Source organism: Dryobates pubescens, chromosome 22 (genome assembly GCF_014839835.1).
Source record: "Dryobates pubescens isolate bDryPub1 chromosome 22, bDryPub1.pri, whole genome shotgun sequence".
NCBI lineage: Eukaryota > Metazoa > Chordata > Aves > Piciformes > Picidae > Dryobates > Dryobates pubescens.
The window spans coordinates 8,741,869-8,756,800 of NC_071633.1; the positions used below are offsets into that span (position 1 = coordinate 8,741,869).

General features: G+C 38.4%; 1 protein-coding gene across 3 annotated transcripts in view; it reads left to right on the plus strand.

The window, feature by feature from the left end:
- SYT9 (synaptotagmin 9) overlaps positions 1-14,932 on the plus strand; it is a 64,542-nt gene that overhangs the window by 22,737 nt on the left and 26,873 nt on the right. For all 3 annotated transcript variants that reach the window (XM_054171859.1, XM_054171860.1, XM_054171861.1), the window contains exons 2-3: positions 7,931-8,282; positions 11,098-11,644. In XM_054171859.1, coding sequence (XP_054027834.1) covers positions 7,931-8,282; positions 11,098-11,644 — 899 coding nt within the window. The remainder of the gene's footprint in view (positions 1-7,930; positions 8,283-11,097; positions 11,645-14,932) is intronic.

A 14,932-nucleotide genomic window follows, 5' to 3' on the forward strand; every position in this document is an offset into this window, starting at 1 on the left:
AATAAAATAAAAGGACCAGCCAAACTGCAAAACACATATAAACTTCTCATTAGGTTCATGAAGGTCAAGGTAAGTAATAAAATCCTCTTTATCCATATTATTCTATGCAAGCAACTTTGCTGAAGTCCCTTGTGAGGTCTCAACACCTCCAGCATCCTTTTTATGATCTGCCAGTATACAGAAACCAAATGAGTTTTGGCTCTCCCTTAAATGTGAAGCAAGGACTGTAAATACTGAACCACTGTGATGTGCCAAAGTCCCATAATACAGGCTTAGAGTAGTTGATTCTGAAAAGGATGCTAATGAAATAATTGACCTCATTTCCATTCTGAGCAATTTGACTGTAACAAGGAGCTTGCATTTTTATTCTACATAAATTGTCCAGAAGAGTAATACTGTCTTACTATGTCCTACATATTTATTCCATTAAAAAAAAAAAAAAGGAATCTAAAGTTCAAAAATACTACTTTTTTTTTTTTTAGGTTATTCAAAATTACAAAAGTTTCCACTTGGCTTAAGAAAATTAAAGGGAAAGATAGCCAACAGGTGGTTGAAGTTCAGTGCTTCCAAGAGAAAAGAAAAAGGACATTTAAAAGAAAAATATGTTTTGTAGATTTGAGAACTATATGAGCAATGAAACTCCTACTAATCACAATTGTTAGTTCAGTGAAAATAGTTTTTCATCATGTTACATCATGCGCATCTTGCAGACGTAAGTGTATTTATATTTGCTTGTACATGTCTTTAGATATGAATGTGAAGCTTAAATCTTGCTAAAGCTCAGATAGCCCTTTAAACACTTTAGTGTTTGTCTGTATCTCCCATGGTCCTTTTGTTTTCTCACTGAAAGAGAGGTAATGAAACATTTAGGCAAGTACTGTATTTTCCCCCCATGTGCCTTAGAGGGGATCAAAATGAAAAGGAACTTATTAAAAATTTGCAGAAAATGTTGTTACTTCATTATTACTTTTTAACAACATACCTCATACTATTTTTGTGAGCACTTTGGTATAACATTACTGTACAGTTTTATACAAGTGGGAACTGAAATGCTCCTCTGTCATGTAGTGTTGCCAAATGCTTCTTTACAATGTATTGCAACCTACTGGGCTTTCAAGGATTATAATGGAAGGTAAAGCATATTGGCATGTCTCAAATAAGCTGTCTGCTCTTCTTCCATAACCTGAGGACTTCCTGCTACTGGCTATATATTGCAGAAATAAAAGGCAATTTCTCTTCATTATTATTCATAGGGTCATAACATTCAAGATTAATGTGTGCTCTGATGGCTTATTCATGAAAACATTCACAAATCTTGAATGTTTCATACTTTCTAACACACACCATTTGCCCAAAAATTCTACTAGAAACCTGATTGTGCTTTATTCTTCATCATTCATTTCTCTATTAAAACCTTTCATTCTGCCAATGAGGAAACTTGCACAGTATTTGCCAAAAGTGACAAATCACTTTCTATGACTAGATGAGATGATAATTTCTCAATAACCCTGTGAACTACTATTTTCCATCCCATAAAAAAACAGGATATACACTTGCAATTTATTAATTAGTAACTCAGTTCAATTTGAATGATCATGCAAGAAAAGAAAAACAAACTATCACCCTGTACCATATTATTTATTCCAAGCAAAGAATTAATCAGATTTGATTTAATATATCCAAAGAAGTAGCAGAGAAAGTGGGTGGGTGGAAATGTGCATTGCAACTCTTGACTGCAGTCATGGAAAATGCAACTCTAAAAACAAGTACAGCTATCCACTTTCTGTACTGTGGAGGCCTGATGATCACAGGAGTTTGCGGTACAAAGGTATGCCCCTAAAATTTCTCTTCCACTGAGTGTATCACCAGCTTCCCCTTTTAGCTAACAAGCTGCAAGCATGTCTCAAATGCCAAATGGCTTTTAGAAGGTTTCATCTTCATTTGCTCCAGCTACTTTTCCTGCCCTGCAAAGGGAGCACTCTAACTGGTTCTGCCTAACAGGATGAAATGGAGCCATTAAGCTATCTCTATGTCATGTTACTTATAGGCAATGTTACTTGACTGTCTACCATGGTATCTTCAAAACTGGTGTCCATTCTTCCATTACATTATTATTTATGTAGTTTTCCAGATTATACTATATAGTATTTTTCACTGGGTATTAGAAGACCAAATGTGTACAGTAATTTGGAATGTTTTATCAGGTATGTGAAGTATTTATTCAAAGAGAATATGGTAGCAACTAAAACCAACCAAATTTGAGGCATAAGAACCTGGATAAATCTTACTAGACTTGCATATATGCAGTCATGACAAACCTTATTTTCTGGTGTGCTTTGTATCCCATGTTCCTCGTGAATTGGAAGCTTTAGTTTTCACTAGAGGAACAACATCATTCTTTGTCAGTAGATGCTACTGCAAGATGTCAGAAAGAAAAATGCAAGCCCTTGAACATATGACTCCTCTCAACTGTGTCTTTAAGAATCACTGCTCATTCAGCCAGCTGTCTCATTAGTAAAGACATTTTTGTCACTTAGAAACTCTAGTAAAACGCTACACGTCAGCCGAGTTGTCAAAGACATTTGCGTTAATGCATACTAAATATATTAAGAGGAAGTAAGATGTGCAAACAAGAAGAAATTGTTAGAATAACTTTAACTTACTGGATTACAGACATTAAGCCTTAGCGTCACAGAGACTAATCAGTTTCCTTCAGCAAGTAATACTTTGGAGTGTTGCGCTCATAAAACTTTGACTGGCATCAGTAAACTCTCTAAATATGAAGTTGCCTTTCCTGAATAGCAAGCAAAACATTCTGCTTACATATTTCTTCTTAATAAGCAAAACTAAAATCTTTCCGCTGCTACAAAATAAAAAAGCATATTTTGCTATGTTATTAATCTGTTTTTCCCATTTGGGAATGTTCATAAACAATTTGCTTTAATTATTTTCTTCTTCTTCTTGAAGATCTAATTTTTTGGTCTTGGCAATAAAATATTATGTCAGTTTTGTGTCAGCTTTGAAACACATCATAGCAATTCCTGCTGGAAAAATATTTTGAGCAACAAATCTATTGTTTATGAATTTTTTGTTGGGAGTGTTTTGTATGGCCATCTAGTAATTCTAATTGCATTTTGAAATTGTGTTGTAACACTTCTGTACATTTAAATTAACTGATAATTACCTTGATGAAGTTCCAGGATTATATTTTATTGCTCTAGTTCATTTAAGAAACTTAAGCAATAATTGAAGAAAACATTACAGACATTTAGAACCCAAATAAATCAAATGAAGAGAAAGAACACACTACTAAACTGGAATTTCACAGGGTCACAGGATGTTAGGGGTTGGAAGGGACCTCCAGAGATCGAGGCCAACCTCCCTGCCAGCACAGGACCACACAAGCAAGCAAAGGTCACACAGGAATGCATCCAGACGGGTCTTGAAAGTCTCTAGTAGAGACTCCACAATCTCTCTTGGGAGCCTGTTCCAGTGCTCTGTGACCCTCACAGTGAAGAAGTTGAGGTGGAACCTCCTATGCTATAGTTTATATCCGTTGCCTCTTGTCCTATTACAGGGTGCAACTGAGAAGAGTTTGTCCCCTCCCTCTTGACACCCAGCCCTCAACTATTTATAAACATTTATTAAATCAACTCTCGGTCTTCTCTTTTCCTGACTAAAAGGAAAAGACCCAGGCCTCTCAGCCTCTCATCCTAGGGCACGTGCTGCAGTCCTTTAATCATCCTCATAGCCCTCCATTGGACTCTCTCAAGTAGATCCCTGTCCCTCTCCAACTGTGGAGCTCAAAACTAGATGCAATATTCTATGTGAGGTCTCTCCAGGGCAGAGTAGAGAGGGAGGAGAACCTCCCTCAATCTGCTGGACACACTCCTCTTAATGTACCCCACTATAACACTGTTTACCAGTAAAACTACATGCAGGTCACTCAGAGGATGAAAACAGTGTCTTAACCAACACAAGAGATTTATATATCCTAAGGCCTACCTATCAGATGTAAAACACGTAACCTGAAGGGGGAAAAAAAGGGTCACTAAAAGCTTGTAAGAGTCTCAAGTACAGCCCAGGTATAAATACATTTTAAAACCATGGAAAGTGTTACTACGATGTGAGACACTGACACTGATCTCACTTACGCCTGTTTTATTGGTTCAAATCCATAAATCTCAGGGTAAGACAGATTAGAGTTGGAGTCCATGTATAACAAAATCAGTATAATGTAAAATTCAGTCCCTTGATTTTCAGCTGCCTTCCTTTAAAGAATTTACCAGAAAGTTTTTAAACACAGTATTAAGTATAATTAACTGTGTTCAGGAATATTTCATAGAAGATTATATTAGATGAGAATTACTCTTGTCTCAGGAGTCTTTGCCAAGAAACACCTTTCATCCTGAACAAGTGCCAGCTATGTTAATTAAGAAAAACTTGCAAAGCACAAATGAAACTACACTGAAAAATTAGCAGGTTGAAACTGCTTCAGTACATACTTCACATACTTCATCCTGACAACAAGCCTCCTCTGGAAAAATTAGGCTGTTAGTCTTCTAGGATTAAAAAATAAAAGTTGCTATTACAGGGCAATTACCAAGCTGATTTCTGGCTAACCTTAGATGTATTTGCCTGAAAGAAAATGGATTTTCCAAAGCACAGCTAGGATGTAAGCAATAGCCACTGAAGTTTCCATTGGTTGTCAAGAATTTAGATGTCTAGCCACCTCATATTCCTCAAAATCTCCCCTTAAGCAACAAAACCTTAATGAAAGGGACAACATTTTTTCCCCCTCAGGAAATGACAGCTAGACGTTACCATTGTAAAATTGGATAAAATCACATTCACAAAGATTGACTGATCCATCTCAGTATATCCAAAAGTTTAGTAACATGATTATTCAGAACAAGCTAATTTTATCATTTTATTTCAACATCTTTTGAGATTTGGTGGGTTTAAAATCAGAAGGAGGGGAAAAAAAGCTTATGTTGGACTAAAAAGATCTATATTGCTAAGATTTATTTCACTTCTTGCTACTCAAACTTCACCTACTAGATAAATGGTTTCTGTTACAATAATGCAGGAATATTTGAATACTTATTTTAATAAAAAAGAGAAGGTTAAATAAGCAGAGAGAGAAAGATGCTTTTATTTAAGGAAGAACTTGTTAAAAGACCTTTTCCAGTTAGGATTTCTAAAATACTGATAAAACTCTGTTAGCTTCAGTTTAAACCCAATTACAGCCATTTTGTTAGGAAAAGAGTTCATTTGGAGCTCAGGTCATGCTGCAGCCATGATCGAGAAGCTATAATTAAGAAATTTTGACTTGGATTCATGTCAGCACCTCAAGACACCTGGCTGGCATTGTGGTGGCACCAGGAAAGAGATCAATGAAAGTACGTGTGGTACAAGGGCAGGCCTTCCTTGTGCTCATGGCATTCTGTATCGCAAGAGCATCAAGAGCTCGGTTTAGCACAGAGTAGATATAGAGAGTAAATTAGTTAGCCACTAATGGAACTGGCCAGATGCTAAAAGTGAGCACAGATGATGATCAAAAAGACAGCAGAATGTGCACACTGAATTAATATGTTGCAACACTACTGAAAAACCTGTCTCTTCTGAAGTTGTCATCACCTTTCCTCAGTGCTCCTAACGCCCATGTCTGCTGTAAACTGCTTAGCCTTGGCTACGGTTCTTGCCTTCACTTCAGTTGGCAGTTGTAGTTCAGACTTAGGCTAGATACTGCTCTGGAAAACACATTTATTCATGTGGAAAACAAAATAAATTGAGAAGCAGCGGGATTTTTCAGGAATACTTTCTGTGCTGCAGATCTCTGATTTCTGTAAGGACAAGCAAATAAAGCTATCCTTCTCTGATTACAAAGCAGAGGAAATCATTGGCATCACATGCATACTGCTGCCACATGGGATTGCAGGTAAACAAGCTTCGAAAAACAGACATCTGGAAATATGGATTAAAATTTATACAGAAAATAGAGTATGTATCAGAACAAATGGCTAATGGAAAAGCAGCTCCAGGATGCAGCCAAAAATCTTCACTTGGGACTGCATTCACCTAAGCTGTTGACACTGAAAATGTCTAGTCAGGTGTGTGCAGTGAAAGAAAATGACTGCCCAGAAAAAGCGAACAGCTTGAGCACTTCCCTTCAGCCGCACTCTTTCACAGAAAGATTGTCCCTTTTGCACCCAGGGAGGGGGAATTAAAAAATCACACAAAAAATGTTTATAAGGAGTCAGAAAGAAGTAAAACCAAGATGATGAAAAAGAATCCCTTACTCTGTCACTTGGCAAGTTACCTGGACTGTTTTATTATCCAGCTTCCCTGAAGGTGATCTGTGAGATAGGGGTGCTTCTGTGTTACGTTGTCAAAAGCAGAGGTTTGTTATTAAAGCCTTTCGAGCCTTCTCAATGAAAAGTAGTTTGTATTGCTCTCATGTATTTTTTCTCATTATGTCAGTTGTCTACATGACTGTGTCCTCTGTTAAAGTCATCCTTAAGTTAAGGGACCATTGGTCTACCTTTCCAATTGTTCCTCACCTTTACACATCCTTGACATTGGGTAGTCTCCAGTTACCACCTTGTAATCTTCTGGCTGGTTCTGAAAACTCCTAGTTTCTCATTTCTTTCAATGCTGGATCATTTACTTGAATCAGTGCTTTGAAAAGTGACCTTTTTGCAGACCTCTGATGTATTTCTTCTTACTCCTCCAGGGAATCCAAGACAAATTGCTTTATTCTGAAGGTCTTCTTTCACTACTGCATCACAGTTTCTCTGCTTTTTTAATCAAAGAGAGGTTGCACTCTGCCTCCACTGCCAGACTTGTTTACCAGCAATTTTTCCAGATCTATCAAGAACCACCATTCTACTTTCTCCCAAATAGCCTTTTATGCATGGGAGGGATTTATTTAATTAACTTCAGCTCTGAAACTCTTTGCTGTATTTTCAAGCAGCTGCTGTGCTGTCCCAACTGTTAATGAGCTTTGTCTTTATGACTGGGAGAAGGACAGAAAGGGCCATGCAGCTAGAATTGTTTAAAATTGGTTTCTAGCACGCAAAATAAAGGGGACAGCTTCTGTGTGCAGAGTGTCAGTCTCCCCTCTGCAGAAATTTAATCTGTCTGGCTAGTGAGACTTAGACTCACAGCAGGGGCAGAAGGTACTGACTTTTCCACTTTTTTGAAAAATACTCTTTTTCTTTATTTTTTTTTTTTCCCCAACTTGACTGAAGCTGTTTCATCTTAATTGTCATTCTTAAATAATTGTCCTAGTAGGAGCAGTACATTTCAGCCTCCTGCCATCCTTTGAAAATTTAGCCTAGCTGTTAGTTAGAGAGAAGCAGCCTGACATTCTGAACCTACACACAGTGTGAAAAATTGCTTTGATCAGGTTGTGTTTATAATGTGAGGCAGTAAAATAGAATTGTTACTAATTGTGTTAAAGGCATGATTTGTTGTGTAATCCACAGAGAAATTCATTCCAAAAGCACCAAAACCATAAAAACAGCTGTTCCACTGAGTCATTTTCCCAATGTGCAACTTAAAACAAAGCAAAGCAGAGAAAAGGCTTCTCCCAGTTGTACCCTATTTGTGTTGATGTGGCTGGGGAGTAGGGTAATGTCAGGAATGTGGGAAAAGCAACAGACATCTCCACATTCCTTCTCATAACAGAAGTTTGGAAACAGAAAAAAAAAGAACCTTTGTAGATCAAACAAACAAACAAACAAAAAACAGAAAAAGAAGGATTAAACACTTAATATGTTTCTATTATATGACTCTTGCAGGGACCAGAATTTAATTTTTGTAGATCTGCAATACGACATGTTCATTTCTCATGTTGTATGCCTTGGAGATGCAGAACTCCAAGGAGAACAAAGATGTGACATGCATGTATTTTTCTCATTTGCAGATATCTCAATAAGCTTGCTCTCCTTAGTTGTCACAGCCTGTGGCCTTGCTCTGTTTGGTGTCTCTCTGTTCGTATCCTGGAAGCTTTGTTGGATCCCTTGGCGAGAGCGTGGTTTGCCATTTGGGAACAAAGACAACAAACAAGAATCCCTGAACTACACAGATACAGAGACCAATGACCATGACTACAGTGAGGATTATCTAGGTCAACCTACAGCCTATCCAGAGTCCTCCATGAAGATCAGCCACACCTCTCCTGATATTCCATTAGATGCTCAGGCAGGAATGAAGGAGAACTGTGTACACAGTGTACGAATGCAGCGTCAGATCACTGAACCAACTTCTTCTGCTCGGTCAGTAACTCCAATTTCTCTCTGGTATTAATAAATACAGATACAGTCAAAGGAGCACAGCTTGCTTACCCAGTACACTGATCAACTAAAAATGCATAATCTACATGCCATGTTCTTAAAAGAAAGCACATAAAAGAAACCCCACACCGCAACAATAAAATACACAGAAGTTATTCTTTGAGGTGCACAAACTTACTGGGTTAAAAGGATAGGAGGACAATGCTCCTCCCTTCTTCTATAAACAGCTGTCTCATTTGCACTTCCCCCTCAGAAGCCAGACAACACAGAGCACCATGTCCCTTAAAGCACCAGAACAGCCTACATATAACTTGTAGAGCATGTTCATTTGCAGTTAGCATTGATGCCATACACTCAGTAATATTTCCTCAAAGATTTCTAAAACAGCCAAAGAAGAAAAGCAGGGCAAGGTAATGAACCATCTGCAAGAATTAAAAACAAGACTACAAATTCTACATTTTAGCCACCTCATGACTGGGAGTGAAGTGAGGTCTTCATTGGGACTGGAGAACCAGTACAGGAGGGCAAGAGTGTGTGCAGGGGCAACTGGTATTTCACATAATAAGAAAAAAGATCAGCATGTGAAGAGCCAGTAAATTTCTGAGTCAAAGCAGATGCACTTCAGCTGGAGAAGGTACAGCAGTAGCCCAGTTCCTTTTTGCTTTCTGGCCATCTGGGAGAGCAAGTTTAGCCAAGACTCTTGCCTGAAGGCACACCTGAACATGGGTAAAAGGACAGAAGCTAGGAGCAAGTTCAGTAATTGCTAGTTGTCCAAAACATCTCAGAAAGAATTTGAGAAGTCACCAAAACATTAAGTCTGTGCAGCTCCAGGTGACCTTCCTCCTTAGATTAGCATAACAATAGCTTGGGTTTATATTGTTGCTATGGGGAGGTCGAAGCCACAATTATGGATACCAGAGCATACCCAGTTGAATTCCAACTAAGGACTCACAGACCAGAAGTACAATACAGGGCTGGTGCCTCTTTGTAAGCATGCCATGGCATTCATTAACAACAGAAGATTCATATCCAACACCTAACACCGAGAGCTCTCATGTGTGCCTTTGACATTGTGAGAGTTTTGAATCAGATACAGGCTTTCTCTGCTGCGGCAAGGTAGCACTGCTGATGCGTAGTCAAATGACAGATGCTCAGTATCACTAAGCCATAGTTGTGTCACAATAGCACCAATCCCCATCTATAAAAGAACTTCCCACAGCATCCTGAGTGCATGGACAATCTCCTCACCCCAGTGAATCTCTGCAGATCTTCTGGCAGCTGTTCCCAGTCTGGCTTTCTCCAGCAGGTATTGCTACACTGTCTCTCTGTCCACAGGGGCATGACTTCGTCCATGTCTCACTCATACCATATACCATTTGCTGATACAGGCTTTGCTCTTTATTCTTCTCTTGCATTGCCCCCTACTTTTGCCTCTGTCCTCTCCAAAAAAGACTCTTTGACTTACTTGTACTGTGTCCTCCATTTGTTCACCTGTGCAGCTGTCTGCCATAACTGGCAGCCAGCTGTGGCTCTATGTGGTCAGAGAGGCCAGGCACCTGCCATTGCTACAATCCTTGCCAAGCTGTCTCTCCTGTGCCCTCATCTTTCCTCCTCCCAGGATATTCTGTACCTCCCACTGTGATGAGGAGCTTAAGGGCTGAACAATAAATACCTTTTTTGTGACATGATAATATTTTATCATATAAATGACTAATGTGTAGCTATAAAATTATGCAGTAAGAAGAAGAAAAGTATATAAGAGACTGTTCCTGTTTTAAGCATGCACAAACACATATATACAAGGAATGCTAGCAGAGGAACTGTTGCTGATTACATTCAACGTAAATAGCTTTGGACTAATCCTGTGCTAGTGTTTTCCATGTGCTCTTTGTTCAGCCACAGCTCATAATACCAATCCACTGAATGACTGCTGCATATGAATAGGACAAAAAAGTGGAATCACACTCACATAAGATTAGTTTTTACCTAATCCAACCTTAACATCCCACTACCTCAATGGGGTTTGCAAATTTGATTTCTTTACTATCTCATGAAGTGAAAAATTCAATCACAATAACTGAGTGACTCCAGGTAAGCTAAAAGCAACTTTCTCTCCATGGAGTAATGAAACTAAAGCTTTTCAGCCACAGCAGCACAGAGCTTATTACATCAGGTATGATAGAGCAGAATAAAACAATAGTTGGGGTGGTCAACAAACCATTTCAGGCCAGAACAGCTCACTGTAAATGAAGCTGTAGAGATCAACAAGCAATTAAAATGCAGAGATGTCAGGAAGCTGTCCTTCATCCAGCTTCTGGTTCCACTTCAGAACCAGAAATCAGCAAGCTTAGCTGGCGTAGTAAGACAGATCCTGCTGCCAGGGCTTAACATAATGTAACTCATTTCAGAGGCATTAATTCAAAGAATTCAGCTGAAAATGGTAACTGATAAGAACAGCTACAGTTCTTATCATATATCATATCATATTTGCCAATAAGGCAGATCTTTTGGATTTTTAATGGACATGAATTTTTATTTGTCACTTTCTTCAGACAGATTTGAAGAGTGCATAGCACTAGCTTGAGACATAGAAACAGAAAATTATGTGCTATTAGCAGTCTAATCCTGAGGGTAAGCTCTCACAACTGTTTGGTATCATGCTTTATCACTTTACGTGAGTGAAAATCTATCCTCATTGTAAAACACATGTCAAATGAGAACAGGATCTTTAATGTGTGTACACAGCTTCTTATCATGTTCAACATGATCTCATTCAATTCTTCCATTTTCACTTAAGGCATAATTCAATCCGAAGACAGCTCAACCTCTCCAACCCCGAGTTCAACATCCAGCAGGTTCAGAAACAGGAGCAACTGACGGGGATTGGCCGCATTAAGCCAGAGCTCTATAAACAGAGATCAGTGGATGCAGATGATGGCCGGAGGAGCAACGGCAAGGCATGTGGAAAGCTGAACTTTATTCTGAAATATGATTGTGATTTAGAGCAGCTGATAGTGAAGATACATAAGGCCATCAACCTGCCAGCAAAGGACTTTTCTGGAACTTCAGATCCATATGTGAAGATATATCTACTTCCTGATAGGAAAACAAAACACCAGACTAAAGTGCACAGAAAGACCCTAAATCCAGTATTTGATGAAGTTTTTTTATTTACTGTGCCATACAATGACCTGAACGCAAGGAAACTCCATTTCTCTGTGTATGACTTTGACAGATTCTCCAGGCATGATTTGATTGGCCAAGTGATAGTGGATAATTTTTTAGATTTGGCAGATTTTCCCAGGGAATGTAACATTTGGAAGGATATTGAATATGTCACCAATGTAAGTATTTTAATTCTTCTTTATGGTTTTTAAATTATTATTATTTGAATTCCTTAAACTGATTACAAGTGAAACTGATAAATTTATGAAGGAAAGTACTCTACTCTCTCTCTTTGCCAAGCTTTCACCTTAGTCCAAGAGAACTGACAGAACATTTTCAGTCCTCATTTCTCATCCTTTGGATATATTAAAGAATGTCTATGTAGGAGATAGTGGGCTTAGTCATTGCACTGCTGATAGGGTAGAAATGATGAAAAATGTTTTTCTCTTAATCATACTTAATATACAATTTATTTAAGGAAATACTACTTATTTTGCCTGTCTCTCTGTGTTTCATATGATTTGCCACATACATTACAACATACTGATCAACCGGAACTACAGATTCAAGATCTCTTATGTAGGGATATTCAGTCCTTCAAGAGACTATGTTCTCATAAAATGAGATAACACCATATCTATAATCCAGGCAGAGTTCAGACAAGGTTGTTCTATGAAAACAATGAAACACACTGAATTGGTTTAGCATCACCTTGTTGCAAAGCAAGATGGGAAACTTATAGTCTAGATTTCTGTTATCCCAAAGTTTCACATACCAAATTCTGTGCAGGAATCCAATTCATGATTAGGTACAAAACCAGAGAAATTACTTTTGGAAAAGAAAGCTTTCTTTTCAAAGCATGAGACAACCTCCTTGTAATGCTATTAGAAATTAATTACGAACATCCAGTGGAGGACAGACCTTCAATGAGAATGATACATTGCAGGGATCCGCAGAGGTGAAGATACTAGTGCCAAGAGTCAGTAAATACTTCACTTGCGATGACTGTCCTCAAATGGCATGTACCTTTTAGATTCAAAGCAGCCAAACATCAAGATCAAAGTGTAAATTTGTTCAGAAAGGGTTTAAGTATATGCTTAGCTGAGTAAGAAGCCATAAGAAGTAAAGGTTTTCTGAGACAAATAATTCCCTGAATTCAGACCCTCACCATATAACTGTGTGATCTGGTAGCATGCTCATGTTACAGACCAAATTGATTAAATCCAGTACCAGAACAAGAGGGCACAGTCTCAGGCTGCATCAGGGGAGGTTTAGGCTGGAGGTTAAGAGGAAGTTTTACACAGAGAGAGTGATTGCCCACTGGAATGGGCTGCCTGAGGAGGTGGTGGAGTCGCCGTCGCTGGGGGCGTTCAGGGCGAGGCTTGACAGGATGCTTGGTTCCATGGTTTAGTTGATTGGGTAGTGTTGGATGATAGGTTGGACACGATGATCTTGAAGGTCTCTTCCAACCTGGTTTATTCTATTCTATTCTATTTGAATTTGGTTTTGAACATTGACATTGCCCTTGTTTGAAAGCGACTTCTCAGTGTTCTTAGTGTTACGTATTTGTATGTGGAACATGACGTGTACCTGCTGCACAATCTTTTCCCACACTTCAATGAAATGGCAGCAGCACAAGCAGTTTGCTCACTCAAGGTACAGGCAGGGGCATGGATACCCAGCATCAGAGTTAGGAGGAACTTGGTTTTTCTATCAAAAATTGCTGCTGTTCAACCACAAGGGAAAAGTAAGAATCTGACAGAGATGGCAGTCAATCAAAGTGACAGTTTGCCTTCATACAGCATTAAGTGTCCCAAGATCAACTTTTCAGTTTTAAAATCAACTGGAAGTTGCATGCACATGCATAGTGGAGTTACTTTGGTATCTATTACACCTATCTTTGTGCTTTAACTTAGGCAAATGACTGACCGTGGTATTTTTAATCACTTCCATGTCCAAATTTCAGAAGCAATGCAGCATATAGTTTGTATTTGGATTTTCTGTAATCACCGAAGTTAAATTCAGGACCTAAACACAAGTCATATATTAATTTCTACTAATATTAATTCCTGTGTGAAGCGTAATCCTCTTAATCCAAACAGAACACATGACCTGCCATTCCAGAGTTGTCACTGGGTTTTCAGCTAACACTGACTCATAGTATATCAGAGACAGCATCCAGTTTTGGCTAATGTGACTTCTAAGATAAAAGTATCAGATAAATGAAAGCGTGGAGTAAGTACTCAGCTTACTAATTAACATTTCCAAAATTTCAAAGGTTAGGACTTAATCCATAAAATGACAAGACATCCCTCCAAGCATTATTTAAGAAACCAAGTTTCAGCACATTTTCATGTCTATGTAGCATGGATACCTCACAGGCTGACAGTAGAAGCTGAATCCTACGGCTACTTGCTGAAGGTGCCAAAGTGACTGCTCTTGTGTCTGCCCTCCAAACCAGGCCAGCAGGCAGCATTAGTGAAGCTCTGAAATAAACTTCAGCATTTTGAGCACCACTGCATAGTTTATGGTTGCAAAAAGACACTGTATCCATTGTAGCAAGTTTTCAAGCCTTCTATCATTGAATGTCTTCTTATTTCAAATAATAATAATTACAAAACAGATAAATGCTGGCCAGACTTACTGAAGGAAATTCACTCAATATAGATCAACACAGAAACACAGGAGGGATAAATCAAGGAAATGGACTAGAAAATGGGAAGGTCTACACAACTCCATATGACAAGTTTGTCATACTTCTGAAGAGTACCTTCATTTTAATTCCTTGTGCAGCTTATTACACTGCATAACCAGCAATCCCAAAGGCCTTTATTTGACATTCTCCATTTTATTATGTTCTAATCCAATTTGACACAGTAATATAAAAGAATGTATCAAATCTTTCTCTGCCCAGCAAAATGGCCTACTTCTTGAGCACTGCAGATTATGTCTGAAATGTCAGCTTTACTGCAAACAATGCCATTAAATTGACCTATTATGCCATGTGCTTTCTTCTGTTTTCTAATAACACTGAAAGATTGTTTTTATCCAAACCTAGCAGTTTGGACTATAACATCTGCTACTATCCCAAAGTTTGAAATTATTTCACAACACAGATGCATGTCAGCATAAAAATTTTCAACATGTTCAGAAGCTGCCTGCCTCCAAACACAAGGCTGCAATACGAAAATGATTGTTCCTCTAAGCTGAGTTCCTCTGAGCATAAAGTCTCTCTCCTGGAACACTAATACTTTTTCCAACCAGAAAAAATCATCAGTGGACTGTTTAATGGAAGAAATAATTAAGTGCATCAACTTTAGATGAACATGAAATAGACTAGATAAGCTTTTTGTGTATCTATCAGACAGATTACACTGGTTTCTGGCAGCAGCTCTGTATTTTTAGGATGGGTTTCAGTAGTTGATTAGTAGCCTCTTAAACATAGTCAGTTTTAAATTTTATTCATG